The sequence below is a fragment of the Dasypus novemcinctus genome, chromosome 2 (genome assembly GCF_030445035.2).
Source record: "Dasypus novemcinctus isolate mDasNov1 chromosome 2, mDasNov1.1.hap2, whole genome shotgun sequence".
NCBI lineage: Eukaryota > Metazoa > Chordata > Mammalia > Cingulata > Dasypodidae > Dasypus > Dasypus novemcinctus.
The window spans coordinates 73559682-73582032 of NC_080674.1; the positions used below are offsets into that span (position 1 = coordinate 73559682).

At 36.3% G+C, this 22351-nt stretch overlaps 1 protein-coding gene across 2 annotated transcripts in view; it reads left to right on the top strand.

Annotated features, from left to right (window-relative positions):
* Positions 1-22351, top strand: part of FCHO2 (FCH and mu domain containing endocytic adaptor 2) — a 193935-nt gene that overhangs the window by 167538 nt on the left and 4046 nt on the right. For both annotated transcript variants that reach the window (XM_071208560.1, XM_058310078.2), the window contains 5 exons: positions 6058-6169; positions 15705-15860; positions 16612-16744; positions 19573-19772; positions 20480-20544. In XM_071208560.1, the coding sequence (XP_071064661.1) occupies positions 6058-6169; positions 15705-15860; positions 16612-16744; positions 19573-19772; positions 20480-20544 (666 nt within the window). The remainder of the gene's footprint in view (positions 1-6057; positions 6170-15704; positions 15861-16611; positions 16745-19572; positions 19773-20479; positions 20545-22351) is intronic.

Sequence of the window (22351 nt, forward strand, 5' to 3'; positions counted from 1 at the left end):
TAAAAAAAAATCAATTTTATTGATACATATTCATAAAGCATACAATCCATTCAAAGTATATACTCAGTGGTATTTGGAATAATCACAGAGTTGTGCATTCATCACTTCAGTCATATTAGAGCATTTTCATTACTCAAATAATAATAATAAACAAAAAACAAACAAAAAAACTCTGCTCCTTAATAATCACCTCTCAATCTCTTTCCTTCCCTTGCCATACATAGCTGCTATTCTGTTTCTGTCTCTCTAATTTGTTTGTAATTATAATTGTACAGATGGAGTCAAACTATATGTAATATCTTTTGTCTAGTTTCTTTCACTTAGTGTATTTCCTGATTTTTTTTTTACCCTTAATGGAAGATTGTTAATATATTACTATACACTACTGCCCATAGTTTGCTTTGGTTACATCTTTTAACATCTTTTATCATTAATGTATGTTCGTTCAGTTTCAAAGAAAAAGTTGTATTTATGCAATGTTACCCACACTCATATGCCACATGAGATTTTGTTATGCTATGTAACATGTTACATTTTTTAGCTTTCCTTCTAGTAATATACATGACCTTAGACTTTCCCTTTTAACCACTATCATACTCATATATTATTAGCGCTGATAGTTACTAACACTATGACATGCTTTTTCACCATTTCTATGGATTTCCAAAGATTTATGAAGAACATTTTAACCAATTTTGCACAGATTTTTATTACAATTAGTACATCTAGGTATCTCAAAAGTAACTCAGTCTTGCACTATAAAGAATTACATATAAAATAAAAGTACATGGGTGGCTATAAACATTGTGAAACATTCATATAACAAAGATATACAAATAGATACATGAAGACCTAGCTTATTCATTTTTTCCCTTAAATATATATGAATAAGTGTGATTAAACATTCTCTTGGCCTATTTTATCAAATTGCATCATATATTGTATAGTAAATAAAATTGTGCCCCTTTGGAAAATCAGTAGCAGTAGTGGTAAGGCTTAAATAGAAATAGTACAATTGTAAAGAAAACAAAGATAATACATTAGTTTGAGGGGGGTTTCTATTTTGAAATAAACCAGTTAATTTGTTTAAATTGAGAAAATCAGCCAAGAAAGGTGGCCCCACCCTGCTAAAATGACAGAGTAAGACACTTCAGGAATCCATAACCCCAAAGAAGTTTTGTACAGCAAAAACTGGCAGAAACATCTTTATCAGCGCTTCAGAAAAAGTTAAAGGCTTGCAGTAACAGGACAAGTGCCAAACCAAGAAAAAGGCTACTTAGAAGCAGTAGGCTCTTGTGGCATCCTGCCTGGCCTCTCTCCAGCCCCTTACCAACTCGTGTGGAGCCGGCCCACATTCTCAGTATGGCCCCCTGTTCCAGGTTCCAGAAGGAGCAGAGTAACTCGTATATACATACTGAGAGCATGTATGTCCTACCTTCCTGTCAGGTGGTATCCTGAGGGGTTCGCCATCCAAGAACTTGCCCTGCATGTGGAAGGCAGCTCACCAAGCTCTCCTACAGAATGCTGTGGGACAAGTGTCACTGTGCTACCTGGAGCAAGGGATTGTAAGACAGTCGTTACAATGCTTGGGACTGTGAGGAATCAGTTTCCTAGGGAAGAGGGTATATTTCTATCCATGTAAATGGGGAAATTCCTAAGGACATAAAACATATAATGCAGGCAAGACATTTACCCTGGGCAAGACACATATGCAGAAAGGATCAGGGAGAACCCTATACTTTGGCCTGGAGCTATTCTCTAAACTTGTATGGATAAGCCCTGAAGGAGAGCACTTGCACTGGTCAATATGCAAAGATTGGGAACCCTATTTTCTCTTTTTCCTTTGTTTAAAATTGTTGTTGTTGTTAGTTCCTGGCATTCAAGGAAAGCTATATCATAACACTAGCTGGATTTGAGCTTAAGGAACAGATGCCTCAGAGTCTAAACTCTAGCAAGCACATCAAAGTATCAACATGTCCAGGTTTCAACCAAAAACTAGAAAACATACAAAGAACCAGAAAGTGATGGCCCAGGCAAAGGAGATTAAAGCATTAGAAACTGTCAAAGAGGAGACCCAGACCTGGGACATACCAGAAAAAATCTTCCAAAAAATCATCCTAAATATGTTTAAAGAGCTAAAGGAAAACATGGATAAAGAACTAAAGGAAATCAGGAAAGCAATAGGTGAACACAAAGAGAGCATCAATAAAGATGGAAATTATGAAAAGGAACCAAATGGAGCTGAAGACCACAATAACAGAAATGAAAAATTCCCTAGAAGGGGTTCAACAACAGCTTGGAGTTAGAAGAAGAAAGAATCAGTGAACTTGAAAATTAGGCAATTTGAAATCATCCAGTCTGAGAAGCAGAAAGGAAAGAATGAAGAAAAGTGAAGAGAGTGAGGAAACTGGGATACCATCAAGTATACTAATATACTTGTTGTGGGAGTCACATAAAGAGAAAAAAGAGGAGCAGAGAGAATATTCAAAGCAATAATGGCTGAAAACTTCACAAATTTTAACAAAGGACGTGAATATATATGAATATTGTGGCAGTTTGGTATTGTTTATGAATTCCAAACATAGATATTGGATTGTGTTTATAAACTGGTCTGTTCCTTTGGGCATATTAGATTGTATTAGATTCAGAGGTTTCACTTTTACTTTATTAAATCAAGGTTAGGGCTTTTTTTGGATCATGTCATTAGGGTGACTTGGTTTGAGTCGCCATCCCCACCCCCACCCCCCATCCCTACTTGTGGGCTATATAAACAGATGCTCAATCAAAGACAGGGAAGTAAATGCACAGAGAAGGAGAATACAGAGAAGCAGGTACACGAGGAAAGAGAGGAGGTTCTGTTAGGCACAGCAGAGGCCCCAGGAAGAGAGATGAACCTGATCATCTACAGCTGACTTTGTGGAGAGACCAGAGCAGCTGAGCCTGGAAAAAAACAAGCCCCTGGGAGAGTGATGAGCCTTAAGCCAGCCTATGGCTGAGATTGGAAAGAAGCTGGGACCACAGACGCTTAAGAGGAAGGAGGAAGGCTGAACCCTCACAGATATTGCCCACCATCTTGCACCAACACATGGCAACACACAATTCTGAAAGACGCAAGAGAGAAGCACAGTGTCAGCTGCAGTAAGATTAAGTGCCGATTTCTCATCGGAAACCATGGAGGCAAGAAGGCGGTAAGATAACATGTTTAAAATGCTGAAAGCTAAAAACTGCCCACCAAGAATGCTATATCTGGGCAGCAGACTTGGCCCAGTGGTTAGGGTGTCCATCTACCTCATGGGAGGTCCGCGGTTCAAACCCTGGGCCTCCTTGATCCGCGTGGAGCTGGCCCATGCGCAGTGCTGATGCGCGCAAGGAGTGCTGAGCCATGCAGGGGTGTCCCCTGCGTAGGGCAGCCCTATGCGCAAGGAGTGCACCCCGTAAGGAGAGCCGCCCAGCGCAAAAGAAAGTGCAGCCTTCCCAGGAATGGCACCGCACACACGGAGAGCTGACACACAAGATGATGCAACAAAAAGAAACACAGATTCCCATGCTGCTGACAACAACAGAAGCAGACAAAGAAGAAGACGCAACAAATAGACACAGAGAACAGACAACGGGGCGGAGGGGAGAGGGGAGAGAAATAAATCTTTAAAAAAAAAAAAAGAATGCTATATCTGAGAAAAGGGGTAGAGTAAAACATTCCCAGATAAACAAAAACTGAGGGTGTTTGTCACCACTAGACAGAGCAGCCCTACAAAAGATGTTTCAGAGAGTCTGCAGGTTGAAAGAAAAGGGCAGTAGACAATAGATCAAAGCCAAATGAAAAAATAAAGATCCCTGGTAAGGGTAAGTACAGGGGTAAATATTAAATGCCAGTACTGTTGTATTTTTGGTTGTAACTCCACCTTTTACTTCCTATAGATTCTAAAAGGCAAATGCATAACATGTAACAAGAAATCAGTAGTTTTGGACTCATAATCTATAAACATGTAATTAGGGGTAAGGATTCCATAAAAGTTTGGGATGGAGGGGTATAGGAACCTAGTTTGTTGTATACTATTGAAGTTAAGTTGGTATCAAAGAAAACAAGATTGTTACAGATTTAAGATGTTAAGTGTAAGTCTCATGGTAACTACAAAGAAAATATCAGAGAGTATGCATGCTCATAAAGATAGAAAGTAGAGTGCAGGTTGCCAAGGACAGGAAGAATAGGGAGTTAATGCAAAATGGGTGTATGGTTTCTCTTTGGGGAAACAGGAATGTTTTAGTGATGGAGCATGGTGAGAGTACCATAACCTAGTGAATGTGATTGATCCCATTGAATAGTATGATTGGTAGTAGTTGAAATGTTAAAATTCATGTTATATATATGTTTCCATAATTAAAAAAAAAAAGAGCACCTAAAGAGACAGTGACAAAGGTAATAAGTGATCCTGAATAAGATATAATAAAGAAGGAGAGAAGGCTCGAAAGGACATTATTGGGACATATGAAAAAATTTGAATATACACTGTAAACTTTATATCATTGTTGAATATCTTGAACTTAATAACTGCACTTAAGGTGGCTACATAAGTAAATATCCTTAGGAAATGTACATAGCAATATTAAGTATTCAGGGAGTATACAACTTAATCTCAAGTATTCAGAAAATGGATTGATAAATATCAGTAGTAGATGGATAGGTGGATTGATAGATTGATGGGTAGATAGAATGATATGGCAAATGTGAGAAAATGTTGAAACTGGTGGATCTGGGTATCTGAGGGGAGAGGTGTTCTTTGTATTATATTCCAATTTGTTTTATAGTACACTTCTTTTTTAAAAAATTTTTCCTTCTTATGTAGTATATATATTTCTTAACCTCTAGATGTATACTTTAAGCATCATTGAAATGAATAATGGGATTGTTTGTGACAACCTAACATTGTGAATCTACCTGTTGTAGTCTTTTTTTTTTTTAAGATTTATTTATTTATTTATTTCTCTCCCTGCCCTAGTTGTCTGTTCTCTGTGTCTATTTGCTGCGTCGTCTTCTTTGTCCGCTTCTCTTGTTGTCAGCGGCATAGGAATCTGTGTTTCTTTTTGTTGCGTCATCTTGCTGTGTCAGCTCTCCGTGTGTGCAGTGCCATTCCTGGGCAGGCTGCACTTTCTTTCGCTCTTGGCGGCTCTCCATATGGGGTGCATTCCTTGTGCGTGGGGCTCCCCTACGCGGGGTCACCCCTGCGTGGCAGGGCACTCCTTGCGTGCATCAGCACTGCACATGGGCCAGCTCCACACGGGTCAAGGAGGCCCGGGGTTTGAACCACGGACCTCCCATGTGGTAGATGGACGCCCTAACCACTGGGCCAAGTCCGCTTCCCTGTTGTAGTCTTTAATAATTACGTTCTCTGAATAGGATATGTATTATTTTTGTAACTGTCCTGTAACTTTGAAAGTGTTTAATAAGTGTTACACTTTTTATGAGTTTAAAAATAAATCTTTGTATGATATGACTATTAAGTTGTTTTATCTGAGTGAGCTTTATGTCAAGAATATTATTAAAAAGGTAATAAGTCACATTTATTGAGGCAAAGTAATGTGAGAATATAATACAAGCATTAGACAAAGAAGAGGCAAAAGTCATTATAATTGTAATAATGAGTAGTATATAAAACATTACTGCTTGGATAAATAGCTTAAACAAAGAAATCTAGTTTCATGCCCTGAAGTATGTGATTATTAGAACCTAAATTTAGTAATTGAATGTTTTTGAAGCCATATTTTAGTGATTTTAGAACTTCAAGTCAAATATGCTTACCTTCTGACCTTCCTTAACCTTTCTATGTCATTCCATTTAAAATAGAAGTCAGTGTGACGTTTTCCTCATTTTTTGTCCTTTGTATTATATTCCAATTTGTTTAATAGTTTGTTACTTAACCTCCAGATTTATACTTTTAAGCATTATTGAAAAGAATAATAGCATCATTTGTGACTACCTAACATTGTGAATTTACTTGTAGTCTTTAATAATATATGTCTTTCTGAAGGATTTAACCAAAAAAACTATATGTATTTTAGGTGTGTCACGGGGTCCCAGCCCTGTCAGCCTTGGAAATCAGGACACCTTACCTGTGGCAGTAGCCCTTACAGAATCTGTTAATGCCTACTTTAAAGGAGCAGATCCTACCAAGTTAGTTTCTAAAATATACTTACACACATGGGGAAGGGGGAGAGAGGTGTTTAGGGGGGCGTTAATGGAATTTGGGTTTTATTTTTATTTTATGTAGGGTGGGGGTATCTATTATTTGTTTACCTGCTATTTGCTCTTTAATATAGTCATTTGGGGGTTGTCTTTCAAATTAAGAAATCATGCTGTAATCAGCAGTAATGGTGCCTTCTTCTCCAGTTTATCTACATTATGTCCAGACTTTATGGCAGATGTCTGTAGAGCAAGATGATGGAATTTGGCCTAGATGGGGATGGAACTCTGAATTTTGGCATAATGTATATTATTGGTGAGAGTGTGATGTTTCCAAGAGAGAACTAGAATGCATGTTTAATATTTAAGAGTCTTGCAGGAATCAGTTTGGCCTCTTTCTTTAAAGAGAATTATATTTGGGCAAATGATCATCCTACCTTTCTTGTGTAATATTGTTCATTAAACATTCATTCATCAAATGTTTAAGTGCTTACTATGTGTCAGACTTTGTTACAGGCTCTGGGACTACTTTAGTGAACAAAACAAAGTTTTTTTAACTGAACTTGCATTATAGGTAAGACTAATAATCAAAGAAATATATAGCTATGTGTACCAAGTATCAGTGTATGCTATGAAGGAAAATAAAGTGGGACATGTATTTTACCACAATATGTTTTTTTTTAAAGGCAGGATAAGGGAATAGAGAATAACTTGAGAGGACTGTTATTCTTCACAGAATGGTAAGGCTAATTTAAGCAAAGATTGGAAAGACATGGAGGAGCCATGCGATACCTCAGGGAAGAACATTCCAGGAAGTGGGAAATGTAAGGGTCTAAGGTAAAAAGCATGTTTAGCATTTTCAAGGAACAGCAAGGAGACTCATGTCACTGGGTAGGGATAAACAAGGGAGAAATAGATGAATCTAGAATAGTACCAGATAAGGTTGGCATTGTAGACCATGATAAGGAGTTTGGAATTTATTTTTGAGTGAAGTAGAAAACCGTGGGGGAGAAAAATAGCTAGAGGATAGGCTAAAACAGCTTAGAAAAAGATCTTCTAGGGTTCAGGATACCAGGCGAAGGCTGAACACCTCCCAGAGGAGAGTGGGACAAAGGAGGGAAGTCACGACAACAGAACTGTCAGTTGAAACCTGTGTCTGCTGCTGCTAGCACCATGCCCCACGCTAAAGACATTTTAGAACTCTCAGGCCCCTGGGCCTGTGACTATAGACAAAGGGGGTCCAGAGATCTACCATCTCAGGAAAGGGGAGAGAGAAGGACATAGCCTAAGGCTCACTTAGCTTCTGACCCATATATTTGGTCTGCTATGTCCCAGGAACCCTTCCAGGCCCAGTGGAACTGCACCATTGTTTGTCTAGGGAAAGGCAAGGGGCTAAAGATGTACAACATTCCCAGTCTCCTCGTCTCCTAACAGGGACTGATTGCTGAGGACTCAGAGGGGAGTGGAAATATTTCCAACCTGGGAAAAGGGAGGGAGCTACCAGAGAAGGCTGTAGAACTGTCTCAGAGAAAGTTTGAATGACAAGGCTCATAGCCTCCAGACAGGAAGCTCTATCAAATTGATCCCGTGTGTTGCAACAAATACTCTCTGACCAGGCATTGAACTGAGAGCTGTCAAAGAGCACTATATACTGGCAGACAAAGGAAGTGCACTCAAGAAAATTAAAAATAAGTAGGAGAGACTTTTTCTGGCCTCTATAGCTTCCCTCCCCAAAGCCCTAAGAAGCGACTCTACAGCCAATTATGTCCAATACTGGGACCAGGGCTCAGTTTTGAGCAACCAGCAGGACAATCCTAACAATCCAGGTTGAGCCAAGAATCAAAGGGCAGTGGTAACACACAGCCTCCTGCCACTAAATCCCTACAAAAGAAGATTGAGCATCTGAGTAAACTACATCCTAATCAGATGCCTAGATATCAGCAAAAAAATTATAAGCCATACTAAGAAAATAGAAGACTTGGCCCAAGAAAAGAAATATATCAAAGCCCCCAGAAGAGATACAGATTTTGAGAGAACTCCTCCGTGAGAGGCACACAAATTTCCAAAATCAAATTAATGAGTTGAAAAACAATATGGTTAAAGATATAAATGACATCAAGAAGACATTGAGTGAACCCAAAGAAGAATTTGAAATCCTGAACAGAAAAGTAACAGGGCTCATGGGAATGAAGAACATAATAAGTGAGATCAAAAACACGTTTGAGGCATACAACAGCAGGCTAGAAATCATAGAAGAAAGAATAAGTGATACTGAAGACAGAACAGTTAAAAGAGATGTGAGAAAGGAACAGACAGGGAAGTGGATGTGGCTCAACTGATAGAACATCCACCTACCATATAGGAGGTCCAGGGTTCAGTACCCAGGGCCTCCTGACCCATGTGGTGAGCTGGCCTATGTGCAGTGGTGAGCTGGCCCATGCACGGTGCTACTACACATGCAAGGAATGCCGTGCCATGCTGGGGTGTCCCCCATGTAGGGGAGCCCCATGCATAAGGAACGAGCCCTATAAGGAGAGTAGCCCCATGCAATAAAAGGAGAGACCACCCAGGAGTGGCACTGCACAAACGGAGAGCTGATGCAGCAAGATGATGCAACAAAAAGAGACAGATTTGCATTGCCTCCTGACAAAAATGCAAGCAGACACAGAAGAAAACACAGCAAATGGACACAGCAGACAATGGGGACGGGAGGGGAGAGAAATAAAAATAAATAAATCCTTAAAAAGAGCAGAGAGAAAAGAATGGGAAAAATTGAGCATGGGCTCAGAGAGTTGAATGACAACACAAAATGCAACAAGGTATGTGTTATGAGAGTTCCAGAAGGAGGAGAAAAGGGAAAAGTGGCAGAAAGAGTATTTGAGGGAATAATAGCCAAAAATTTCCCAATTCTCACAAAAGAAATGAACTTTCATGTCCAAGAAGCATACTGTACCCCAATCAGAATAAATCCAAATAGACCTACTCCAAGACACATACTATTCAGAATGTCAAATGCCAAAGATAAAGAGAAAATTCTTAGAGCAGCATGGGAGAGGCAAACCATCACATATAAGGGATGTCCAGTGAGACTTAGTGCAGATTTCTCTTTAGAAACTATAGAGGCAAGAAGACAGTGGTATGATACAATCAGGATACTGAAAGAAAAACTGCCAGCTGAGAATTCTTTATCCAACAAAATTGTCTTTCAAATGTGAAGGTAAGTATTAAATATTCACAATCAGAAACTAAGAGAGTTTGCAAAAAAGAATCCACCTTTGCAGGAAATATTAAAGGAAGCCTTAGAACCTGAAAGAAAAAGACAGGAGAGACAGGCTTGGAAGAGAGTATAAAAGAAAGAATAACCAAAAGAGTAAAAAGACAAAAATAATAAATGACATATGAAAACCAGAGAATAAAATGGTGTAAGTAAATAGTGTATTTACAGTAATATCATTGAATGTAAATGTATTAAACTCGCCAATCAGAAGATACAGGCTGACAGAATGGATTAAAAAAAACAGGAGCCATCCATATGCAGCTTATAAGAAGCTCACCTTAGACCCAAGGATACAAACTAGCTGAAAGTGAAAGGCTGGAAAAAGATGCTTCATGTGAATAATAACCAGAAAAGAGCAGGGGTAGCTATACTAATACCAGACAAAACAGATTTTAAATGCAAAAAAGTAATAAGAGATACAGAAGACCATTATATATTAATAAAAGGGACAATCCATCAGGAAGATATAACAATCATAAATATCTATGCACCTTAACCAGGGTGCCCCAAAATACATGAGACAAATTGGGAAAACTAAAGGGAGGAATAGACATCTCTGCAATAATCATTGGAGACTTCAACACTCCACTCACATTAGATAGAACAACTAGACAGAAGATAAGTGAGAGAACAGAGACTTTGAACAATATGATAAACCAATTACACCTAACAGACATATACAGAAAACTGCATCCAAACTGTGTTCTTTCTCCAGGATAAGCCATACATTAGGGCACAATGTAGCTCTCAATAAATACAAAAAGATTGAAATTACACAGAGCACCTTCTCTGATCATAATGGAATGGAACTGGAAATTAGTAGACAGGAAAAAAGTAAATCTGCAAATGTGTGGAGGCTGAACAACACACTCCTAAGTAATCAGTGGGTCAAAGAAGAAATTGCAAGTAATCAGTAAATATATTGAGACAAATGAAAACAAACACAGCTTATCAAAACCTATGAGATACAGCGAAGGCAGTCCTGAGAAGGAAATGTATAGTCCTAAATGCCTATATTAGAAAAGAAGAAAGACCTAAACTCAAAGATTTAACTGAACAAATACAGAAACTAGAAAAAGAAGAGCAAGCCAATACCAAATGAGCAGAAAGAAAGAAAGATTAGAGCAGAAATAATTGAAATTGAGAACAAAAAACAATAGACAAAATCATCAAAACCAAAGCTCATTCTTTGAGAAGATTAATAAAATTGACAACCCCCTAGCTAGACTAACAAAGAAAAAGAGAGAGACTATACAAATAAATACAATCAGAAATGAAAGGGGGGAAGTTACAATTGACCCCGCAGAAATAAAAAAGAATCTTAAGAGGATATTATGAGAAACTGTATCCAAACAAACTAGACAACCTAGATGAAACAAATTCCTAGAAATGCACAACCAGCCTACACTGACGCTACAAGAAATACAAAAACTTAACAAACCAATCACATTTAAGGAGATTGAATCTGTCATCAAAAATCTCCCAGCAAAGAAAAGTCCAGGGCCAGATGGCTTCACAGGTGAATTCTACCAAGCATTTCTAAAAGAATTAACACCAATCCTGTTTAAACTCTTCCAAAAAATTGAAGAGGAGGGAAAATTACCCAACACATTTTATGAAGCCAACATCACCCTGTACCAAAGCCACATAAAGGTACTACAAGAAAATTACAGATCAATCTCTCTAGTGAACATAGATGTAAAAATTCTCAATAAAATAAAGTAAAATCCAACAGCATATCAAAAGACTTATACATCACAACCAAGTGGGCTTTATTTCTGGTGTGCAAGGCTGGCTCAAAATAAAATCAGTGTAATATAGCACATTAACAAAATGGAGGGAAAAAACCACATGATCATCTCGATGCAGAAAAGGCTTTCAACAAAATCCAGCATCCTTTTTTGATAAAAACACAGATAGAAATAGAAGGAAAATTACTCAGTATAATAAAAGATAATATGAAAAACCTCAGCCAACATCAACCTCAGCCAACATCATACACAATGGGGAAAGTTTGAAAGCTTTCCCTTAAGATTGGGAACAAGACAAATATGCCCACTGTCAACCATTGTTATTCAGTATTGTACTAGAAGTTCTAGCTAGGAGAATTAGACAAGAAAAAAAAAATGAAAGGCATCCAAATAGAAGAAGTAAAACTCTCACTGTTTGTGGATGACATGATCCTGTACATAGAAAATCCTGAAGTATCCACAGCAAAGCTAGTTGAACTAATAAATGAGTTCAGCAAAGTGGTAGGATACAGGATCAACACACAAAAATCAGTAATGTTTTTGTACACTAGTACTGAACAATCTGAGGAGAAAATCGGGAAAAATTCCATTTTCAATAGCAACAAAAAGACTCAAATACCTAGGAATTAATTTAACCAAAGAAGTACAGGACCTATATGCAGGAAACTACAAAACAATGCTCTTTAGAAATTAAAAAGACTTAAACAAATGGAAAGACATTCCATGTTCATGGATTTGAAGAATAAATATTGTGAAAATGTCAATCTTACCCAGACTGATTTCTAGATTCAATGCAATACCAATCAAAATCCCAACACCTTACTTTACAGAATTAGAAAAGCAATTACCAAATTCATTTGAAAGGGAGAGTTCACCTGAATAGCCAAAAGCATTCTTAAAAAAAAAAAGCTGTGTGGAAAGAATTTCACTGCCTGACCTTGAAACATATTACAAAGCTACAGCGGTCAAAACAGCATGAAACTGGCATAAAGATAGATATATTGATCAGTGGAACAGAATTGAGAACCCAGAAATAAACCTTCACCTATACTGTCAACTGATTTTTGACAAACCTACCAAGTCAGTGTTAATGGGACAAAACAGTCTTTTCAACAAGTGATACTGGGACAACAGGATATTTATAATCAAAAGAATGGAAGAGGATCCCTATCTTACTCCCTATAAACAAATCATCTTGAAATGGATCAAAGACCTAAGTGTCAAAGTCAGGACCATAAAACTATTAGAAGAAAATGTAGGGAAACATCTTCAAGACCTTGTAGTAGGTGGTGGTTTCTTGGATCTTACACCCAAAGCATGTGCAACAAAAGAAAAAATAGGTATATGGGACCTCCTCAAAATTAAACCCTTTTGCACCTCCATAGGACTTTGTCAAAAGGGTGAAAAGGCAGCCTACTCAATGGGAGAAAATATTTGGAAATTGCATATCCGATAAGGATATATATCCAGTATATATAAAGAGATGTTACAACTCAACAATGAAAAGACAAACGACCCAAATAAACAATGGGCAAAAACTTGAATAGACATTAGTCCAAATGGCAAAAAAACACATGAAGAAATGCCAAACATCACCAGTGTTTAGGGAAATTCAAATCAAAACTACAATGAGATATCATTTCACACCTATCAGAATGGCCACTATTAAAAAGACAGAGAACTACAAGTGTTAGAGAGGATGTGGAGAGATAGGAACTCTTACTCACTATTGGTGGGAATGCAGAATGGTCTAGCCACTGTGGAGGACTGTTTGGCAGTTCCTAAAGAAATTGCATATCCACTTGCCACGTGACCCTGCAGTACCACCACTGGGTATGTACCTAGAAGAACTGAGAGCAATGACGTGAACAGACATCTACATACCAATGTTCATAGCAACATTATTCATGATTGGCAAAAGCTGGAAACATCCCAGGTATCCATCAACAGATGAATGGATAAACAAACTGGTCTGTTCACATGATGGAATATTATGCAGCTGTAAGAAGAAATGAAATCATAAAGCATATGACAACATGGACGAACCTGGAGGACATTATGTTGAGCAAAGCAAGCCAAACACAAAAAGAAAAATACTGTATGACTGTTACTATGAACCAAATATGTTGTGTCACATTGTATGATTTAAAAATTTTTTATATACAGTACATTTAAATGAGAAATGTTTTTATTCAACTGTTTTCATTTTTTTAATTTTTTGTATTTTCAATTATAAAATGTACAAAATTTTAAAAATTAAAAAAAATAAAACCATGGGAGACTTGTGAGCAGATGAGTGATGAGCTTAACTTAGGTTTTTGAAGGAGCACACTGGCTACTATGCAGAAAATAAATTGGAGGAGGCCAGAGTAGATGTAGAGAGAGTTAAAAGGTAACTATAGAAGTCTGAGCAAGAAATGATGGTGGCTTTGATAAGGGTATTAGCAGAGGGTGTGGTTTATAATTGTGAGATTCTGATTATATTTTGAAAACAGGAGAGTTGTCAAGATCTGAGGGATTAGAATGCTAAATTTAAAGTACTTATTAAGACATCTTAGTGGAGATGTTGAGTTGATAGTTGAGGACATGATTCTCGGGTTTAGGGAATAGGATTAGGCAAGAGATAAAAATTTCGGTAGTCATTACTTTGTGAAAGCCATGAGACTTAGGGAGTAAAGATCCAACAACTAAGCCTTGAGCTCTTCCAACATTTAGAAAATAAAGATTGGAATGATCAGCAAAGGAATTTGAGACAGCAAACAGCAAGACATGTGAGAAAAAAACAGAGTAGGACCAGGAACTAAGTGAACAATCTACTTCAAAAAGGAAGTCATGAGGCTATATATGATGCTGCTGACAAGCCAGGAAAAACTGACCATTGAAAATATAGAGGTCACTGGCGAATTCTACAAGTGCAGTTTCAGTGGAGTGGTGGAGATGTAAGCCTGAGAGGAGGGAGTTCAAGAGCAGATGATGATAAAAATATAGACAACTATATTTGAAGAGAGCAAATATAGAGACAACTCTTTTCGAGATGATTTGTTCTAAGTGAGAGCATAGAAATAAAGCAGTAGCAGGATTGAGATGGTAGAATCAGAAGGTTTTAAATTATTGTGTTTATTGTTAAGATGGTAATATATTTCAGCATGCCTGTATGCTGATGGGAAAGATTTAGTATTTAGAGGAAATTTTGGTGCTGCAGGAAAGAGGAGACAGTTGCAAAAGTGAAGTCATTTGGTATGTAAGAGGAAGTTTGGCCTTGAGTAGACCTGATCATCTATTGAAACAGGCAGAAAGACAGAGGCCATGGATACACAGTTAGGTATTTTAGGAGTTAGATAGGAAAAACAGCAGAAGAGTGAGTAGAGTAGGATTGCCAGGTAATACTAAGGGGACCCAGTTAAGGGTTTTGGATACACACACACACACAGACCAGTTAAGGTGATTATATGTTTTTCTCTACTTCGGTACAGCTCTATAGATAGGGGTAGGTAACTGGCTTTAGCAGCAAATAGACATAGAAAACAGACAACCAGGGTGGGGGGGGGGGGAGAGAAATAAATAAATCTTTAAAATTAAAAAAAAAGTATGGTGATAGACCAGGCAATCTGAGGATAGGAAGAAAATGAGGATGTGAAGGGTGAGTAAAGATTAGTGAAAAAGGTGATAGGAACAATGGATTATGGAGGTTCTGATAGAGTTGGAGAATTGTTGGAGATGGGATAGTAGACAGAATGAGTTGGTAAATGGGAAGTGACATTTAGATGAGTGAAGAGTTTGAAATTGAGATTTTGGAGTGGGTACAGCATGCCTGAGGTGGGCTAGAAGACAATATGATTGGAAGTATCGGGGCGAAGAACTAGATTACCAAGGTCTTAAAAGATTATCTATGTAGATACTGAAATTACTAAAAATTGTGATAGGAGTTGTGGTGCAGAGACAGACTGATAGTGAGCTAGGAGCTCAAAATTTCAGGAAATAGAAGAGTTGTTGAAAATAACTTGTTAACAGGGATGGGTCAGCAAGTAGTATCATCCAATGATACAGAAAAGAAGCTGGTAGTTTTTAGGAAGAGAGAATAAATAGAAGGTTGAAAGAGGCAATGAAGAGCAAGAAGGACATCTCCCATCACCATTAGGCCTAATGCTTTGTGAGATTTGGGAGGGAGAAATACCTGCCACTAGGGATAGTGTGGTACTAGGGTGGCAGTATCTTTAGGGAACAGCCAAGGAATGGTTACCACAAGGCAGTAAAGTGACATTATTTTTGCCTTTGCATTTATATTTGGAGTTTAAATTCAGGAAAAAATAAAGCTAGATGAGTATTATATTTCATGTAGAATCATTTTTTATAATTAAATTGAAAAAATACATCCACAATTATGATAAAAAGCATGTTTATATATAAAATATACACATATTTCTTTTTAAACCAAATATGACTTAAATGGAGATTAAAGCATCTTATTTTAAACACTTTTCAAAATCCCCAATTTCAGGTGTATTGTGAAGATCACTGGTGACATGACAATATCATTTCCAAGTGGAATTATTAAAGTCTTCACTAACAACCCATCTCCATCTGTGCTGTGCTTCAGGGTGAAAAATATTAGCAGACTAGAGCAAATTCTTCCAAATGCACAACTTGTGTTCAGGTTTGTGTGCTTTTAATTACCATACAGTGTTTTAAAGTTGAAACTTCCATTTAAGAAATAAGTTCCTTCTTTGAAACAGTAATATTCAATTTGAAAACAGTACCAAAATTATTTATTATCACTTAACAGTGTTTCTACAGCCTTCTGTTTTACTTTGTTTTAATTTTGGTAGTGGTGGTAGTTAAATCTTTCTTCATCTCTTAATCTTCTCATCTTTCTGGTAAGCTTCAGCTGTGTTCCTTTTTTTTTTTTTAACTGCTTTTATTTTTTTTTAATTTTCCCTTCCCCCCCCACACAGCTGTTTTGCTGATCTTCTGTGTCTGTTTCTTTTTGTCTTCTCTTCTCATTTTCTCCTCTAGGCTTCACTAGGATTCAATCCCTCTGATGTAGTAGAGAGGTTCCTTGTTGATTGCGTCACCTCAGTTCCTGGTTTTGTTGTATCTCTCTTTGACTCTCCCTTGTGACTCACTTTTGTTGCATCATCATCTTGCTGGGTCACTTGCAGCCGCACAGGCAAGCCTTTACCAGGAGGCCCTGGAGATTGAACCCAGGTCCTCCCATATGGTAGACAGAAACCAAATCACTGGAGCCACATCCGCTTCCCTATGTTCCATTCTTTATGCCCTAGCCTTACATCTCCCTTATCCCACCTTTTGGTTCTTTTCTACTAGTCTTTGCCAGGTCACCAGATTACCACACCAGAGGCAAAGGATAAAGATAAGTAAAATTAAAATATTTCTTTTACATATAGTGATCCATCACAGTGTGATTCCAACACAAAAGATTTTTGGATGAACATGCAAGCTGTTACTGTCTACCTCAAGAAGCTATCAGAGCAAAATCCAGCTGCTTCCTATTATAATGTAGATGTATTAAAGTATCAGGTGAGTGTCACGTCTTTGTAAAAACCATAAATTAAAATATTAACAAATAGAATCTGTTCATGCCACTAAATTAAATAAAATGTTACAGCCAAATGAGACTCATTCTCGGAATGTAAAGATGTTTCAAAATTAGAAGATGTGTTAACCAATAGGTACTTTGACCAGTTTTATAAAATTCACTGTCTATTCCTGATTAAAATACTGAATAAATGTAAAATACTGAGTAAATACTAATAAATGAATGCTTCCTTAACCTGAAAATATGTATTCATCTGAAACTAAAACAGCCTCATCAGGCTTAATAGTGAAGTACCTAAAGCAATAAATTAAAGCCAGGAATGGCAGATACCCATATTCTTGTTTGTATATAAGAATTTTCTGAATGTGCTATTAGCCAGTATAATTAGACACACAATTAGACACAAACCTAAAATAATCAGTGATAAATATTAGAAAGGGAGAACCAAAATTATTATTTACAAGTGATATATACCTGGACAACTCAAGAGAATCAACTGAAAAGCTATTGGATAAAGGAGAATTTAGTAAGGTGTAAGTTTAAAGATTAATATAAAAATTAATAGTTTTCAAAATAACCATTTAGAAAAACTAATGGGAAAAAATATTCACAATAAAAAAAAGCAATTAGGAGTAAATATAACAAAATCTCTTCTGACTTGAATATAGTTAAAAGGTATACTTTGTTCATTGAGAGGAAGGCTTAATGTTGTAAAAAAGTTAGGTGTTTCTAAATAAACCTATAAATACTGATCAGAAACCCAGTAGAGCTGTGCGTGTGTTTTTGTTTTGAGAGTTGACATTTATTTTCAAGTTCTCTGAAAGCAAGTTTAGAAGAATAAATCAGGTCTTACAGAGTAATGAGGAGTAATGTTTTACTCTAATGGGAAAATTTATTAGAAGGCTATAGATTTAAAATAGTTTAGAACTGGCACATCAGTAGATGGCCAGATGAATGGAACAGATTAGAGTATCCAGAAATAGATCTAAGAATAAATGGAAAATTGTTTATATGAAAAAGTAGCATTTCAGGGCAATGAGGAAAACCTGAATTTTTCAGTAAATGGTCTTAGGGCAGCAGGCTAGACATTAGGGGAAAAAATAAGCTGAGTCTCTAACTCATATTTTTAACCTAAATAAAATGCACATTTATCAAAGATTTAATAACAAATTAAACTGTAAAAGTACTCAAATAATGGGTGAATATATATGTATGTGTATTATATTGTGTATTTTAATATCTAGAATGTGTGGAAAACCTTTTAAAGTATGATACAAAACCCGGAAGCTATGCAAGAAGAGTTTGAGATATTTGACACATAAAAATAAATAAATGTATGTATGTATAAAATATTTAGTTAAAACAAATAAAGCCTTAAACAATCAATATTTAATCTGAGGGAAAGTTTTTGCAACACTTTAGACCAAAGGACTTACCCCAAAGAGCTTTTATAGATCATTAAGTAAAAGGCACATAACTCAGTGACAGATAACATGTGGAAAGATGCTCCATGTCAGTAGTAATCAGAGCAGTGCTTATTAAGACAAAAATAATATTATCAGTTTTAGCCCACCAGATTGACAAAAATGAAAAAGATAGCTATATCCAATATTAAGAGGGGTGTGACCACTGTTAATAAAATTACAAATTAATAGAACTTTTCAGAAGGCAATTCTACTAGTTTATTAAATAGATGTAACTTTTAATTAAAAAATTCCACTTCCAGAAATATATTCTTCAGAAAACCCACAAGTGGGTAAAGATAAAGGTACGAAGGATAATCACTGAGGAATTGTTTGGAAACCACCTAAGTACACATCAATGAAGGAGGAGATTGATTAAATAATTTATTATAGCCATTAAAAAGGAGGAGGTGGATCCGTATTTGAATATGCCTAAGAGGTTTGGAAGAATATGTACCATGATGTTAACAGATAACAGAATAAGCTTGTGAAGGGATCAATTTTCTATTTTATATACATTGTATTGTTTTAATAGGGTAATTATATTAAAATGGCTTATGTTTCTAGACAATAAATGCTTCGAGTAAAAAGTGTTCCTACTTAAATTGGCCTAGAGTTTATTCAAAGTATTCATTTATTTATTTATCCAGCAAATATTTTTCAGTGCCAGTTAATTGCCAGGAGTAGAGCAGGGAGACAGACATTACCAATAAATAATTTTGTTTGTTAGAAAATAAGTGGCGGTATGGAGAAGAGAAAAAGTGTAGAATAAGGTAAGGAAGACCAAAAATACTATTTTCAATGTAATATAAACAGTATGGTCAGAGTAGATGTCATTAAGAAGGAGTCATTAATAAGAGCTAAAGAATTTGAAGGAATTGCACATTTACTATATGGGTTCTGTGATTAAAGTTAAAAATATGAAGTTGGAAGTATTCTAACTGCAGACTTGTAGAACTACATGCATGGTGACCCATCCTTTTTTTCTTACTGTTTCAAATCTAAATTCTTATAATTCATAAAAAATCATAGAATTCTCTTTTGAATGATTCTCACATTTCTGGTCCTGTCCCTAAGCAGTTGAATCACATTTTCTGCAGTTGAAGCCATGGGAATGTCTATTTTTAACAAACACCATGGAAATTTTATATAGGTAGTTCCAGTCCACACTTTGAGAGTGATCCTTACTCTTTTGATAAGAGTCTGCTTTACCCACCCTTCCAACAGACAGCTCCCTCATTAGCTATTTTTGATTCTGTGAACTTATGTTCAAATATAAATGTCATTAACATGGCTTGTTATTTTTCAAGCTAAAGACAATGATTCCTTTGTTTGTTTCTTTAAAGGTATCGTCAAATGGTATTCAATCAACTCCTCTGAATCTTGCAACATACTGGAAATGTAGTGCTGGCACCACAGATCTCAGAGTGGATTACAAGTACAACCCAGAAGCTATGGTGGCACCAAGTGTGCTTTCCAATATACAGGTGGTGGTACCAGTGGATGGAGGAGTCACAAACATGCAGTCTCTTCCCCCTGCAATATGGTAAATTTAAAATCTGTTTCTGAATTCCTGCTAAATTTCTGGTGCAATTCCCAACTTTTAGAACCCAAGTTCTGAAAGTTGTCTTAAAAGTTTGCAAGATTTTAGTATATTTTCCCATAGAAACTGTGCTATAAAAGATGCTGCTCATTTACTAGTCAAGCTACAATAGCCTCAGTCCAAAATAAGCCAAAAACTAGCTTTGCTGTCAATACCCATACTTGAATAATTCCATACTAACTTAACCCTCAGGCAAAAAAGAAAAAATGGCTTAAGCATGCTAAACTCTTTTTTCCCATCTTTAAAATAAGGATAATAACGCTTGTTTTACAGGGTTAAATATATCATCTGGCATATGAGTAAGTGTTCAATAGTTATTACTCTCATTCCTTAACTCACCTCTTTGGCCCCTCTAGTAATATTAGTATATACTCTAACCAACCATTTTTTAATAACTCTGTTTTCCTTGAATAATGAAGGGTACTGAGCCACTTACATACATTGTTTTCCTGTTTCTGACCAGTAGAAATGAGAGTAATTACATAATTTAGTAAAATTCCATTAGCTGAGAAACATACATTATTTAAAGCAAATTTAGCATGACGGTTGTTCTAGTGAAAATATTTTAAATGCATTCATTTATTGAGTACCCATCTGTGTGTAAGGTACTAAACTAGGCACACTTAATCTAAAGATATTTGTTCTTACAGGAATGCAGAACAAATGAAAGCTTTTTGGAAACTGTCGAGTATTTCAGAAAAATCAGAAAATGGAGGCAAGTGTGTGCATGCTTTTTTTTTTTTTTTTTTAATAATATGATACCACTTAAATTGGGTATTTAAGGCACATTTATTTAGTTTCCTTCTGGAATTTCATGCCTTCAGTTCTAGTATTGGCCACTAGGTGGAAGTATATACCTTAAATAAGAGTGGACTTGATGAGAGTCATATTTTTTCTTCTAGATTGAATATGCTTTTCCTGTAAGAAAAATAATTTGTTTTGCTATAACTTTGCAAGTACTAGATAAATACTTCTTCTTATTACATGCCGACATTAAGAGGAAATACCTAATTACCTAATACATTTAAAGAAACAGAGCCATCTATTTCAGCGAGGGAAACCAATTTAGCACATTTTAGTTCATTCTGTTAATGGGGTCTTCCTGGCCTTCCAGAAATCAAAAAGAATCTTCCAGGTCTTTGCCTACTCTATATTCCTAAAACAACCCTTCCTTGTCATTTTACCCTACTAAAGCTAACTATCAGCAGCCTTAAAATCTGATGATTATTTTAATAAGTAAGTTAATTGCCTCTTCCCAACAAGTCTGTATCTTTCTGTGTTCACAAGGAAAAGGAAAAGTCTCTGCTAGCTGATCACTCTTAGTATCTCCTTTACTAACTCAGTTTATAATAGGCATAGTTCCCAAGACAGTCAAGCCTTTAACATTAGATATTCTCATTTTCTCTTAATCTATGTAGACTTCCCTTCCTCTCTTTTGAATGCCTAATTAACTTCCAGTCACTTTTGTTGCCTGGGTTCTTTGGTTTTCAAGTTTCGCTTAGCTTTCTCTTTTTGAGCATTTTAAGCATAATGTGTTGAAAACATAAAATTATATCAGTAGTTTTCCTCATAGATATTTATGTGTAAAGGACCGTGAACACATCTGGATTGTCTCTTCATTTGTACCTTCTATACAGAATCAGACTTTTGCCAGAGAACCATAGAATGGGTGAAATAGCCAAGCTAATCTGTGATTTCCTTGTTGATATTTGGTACTTAAAGTTTACCTATTTTCAGGTGGCCAGCTGTATCAAGTCTTATCCTAGCTATGTAGCTTTCTTGGCAGATGGAAGTGGGGAGGTAGGATGCAAACTGAAATTCCTAACTTAATTTGGAAGTAACCCAGAAATCCTACTTGAATTCAGGGCTTATAGTTAGCAAGGAAGAGTGTGTTTTGCCCTTATCTAGTGGAACTATACTATTGCAAATACCAGAAAGGATATTGTTCTCTCAAAAATAAGACAAATTTTCTTAACTAGATAACTTAATATTTTCCTTCTGCTTTTTAAGTATCAGAGTGTCTATGAGGAAATGGAAAAATCTTATAAGTGTGGTTCTGATTTGGTGTTAGTCAAGCCTTTAAAAAGAAATTTCCAAATTAGAATGCTGTAAAATAGAAATCTGTTTCTACTTCTGGTTCTATGCCCAGTAGAGGGACAGGAAATAAATCTAAAGTTTAAGGACTTTCAAGGTGGTTGTTCTTTGACCTATGATGGAACTTTCACAGAATTGGTTTGCATACCAATAATTGTCAAAGTTTAAGGAAGGCTTGGACAATGGTTAAGAATTAGGCAGCTATTTTCTCTGCTATGGATCTGCACCACCAGACACAATAGTAGGATATATCATTGTTGTCACATCTTCTTCCAGACTTCTCTATATTGTGTTAAACATCAGTGCAGGAAATTATAGAATATCACTCTTATTATCCAGCATTTCTCTCTACTTGTCCTAACCAAAAACCTTGGAATCCTCCTAGACTCTTCTTTTTTCTCACCTCTTGATTCTAACTCTTAAATGTC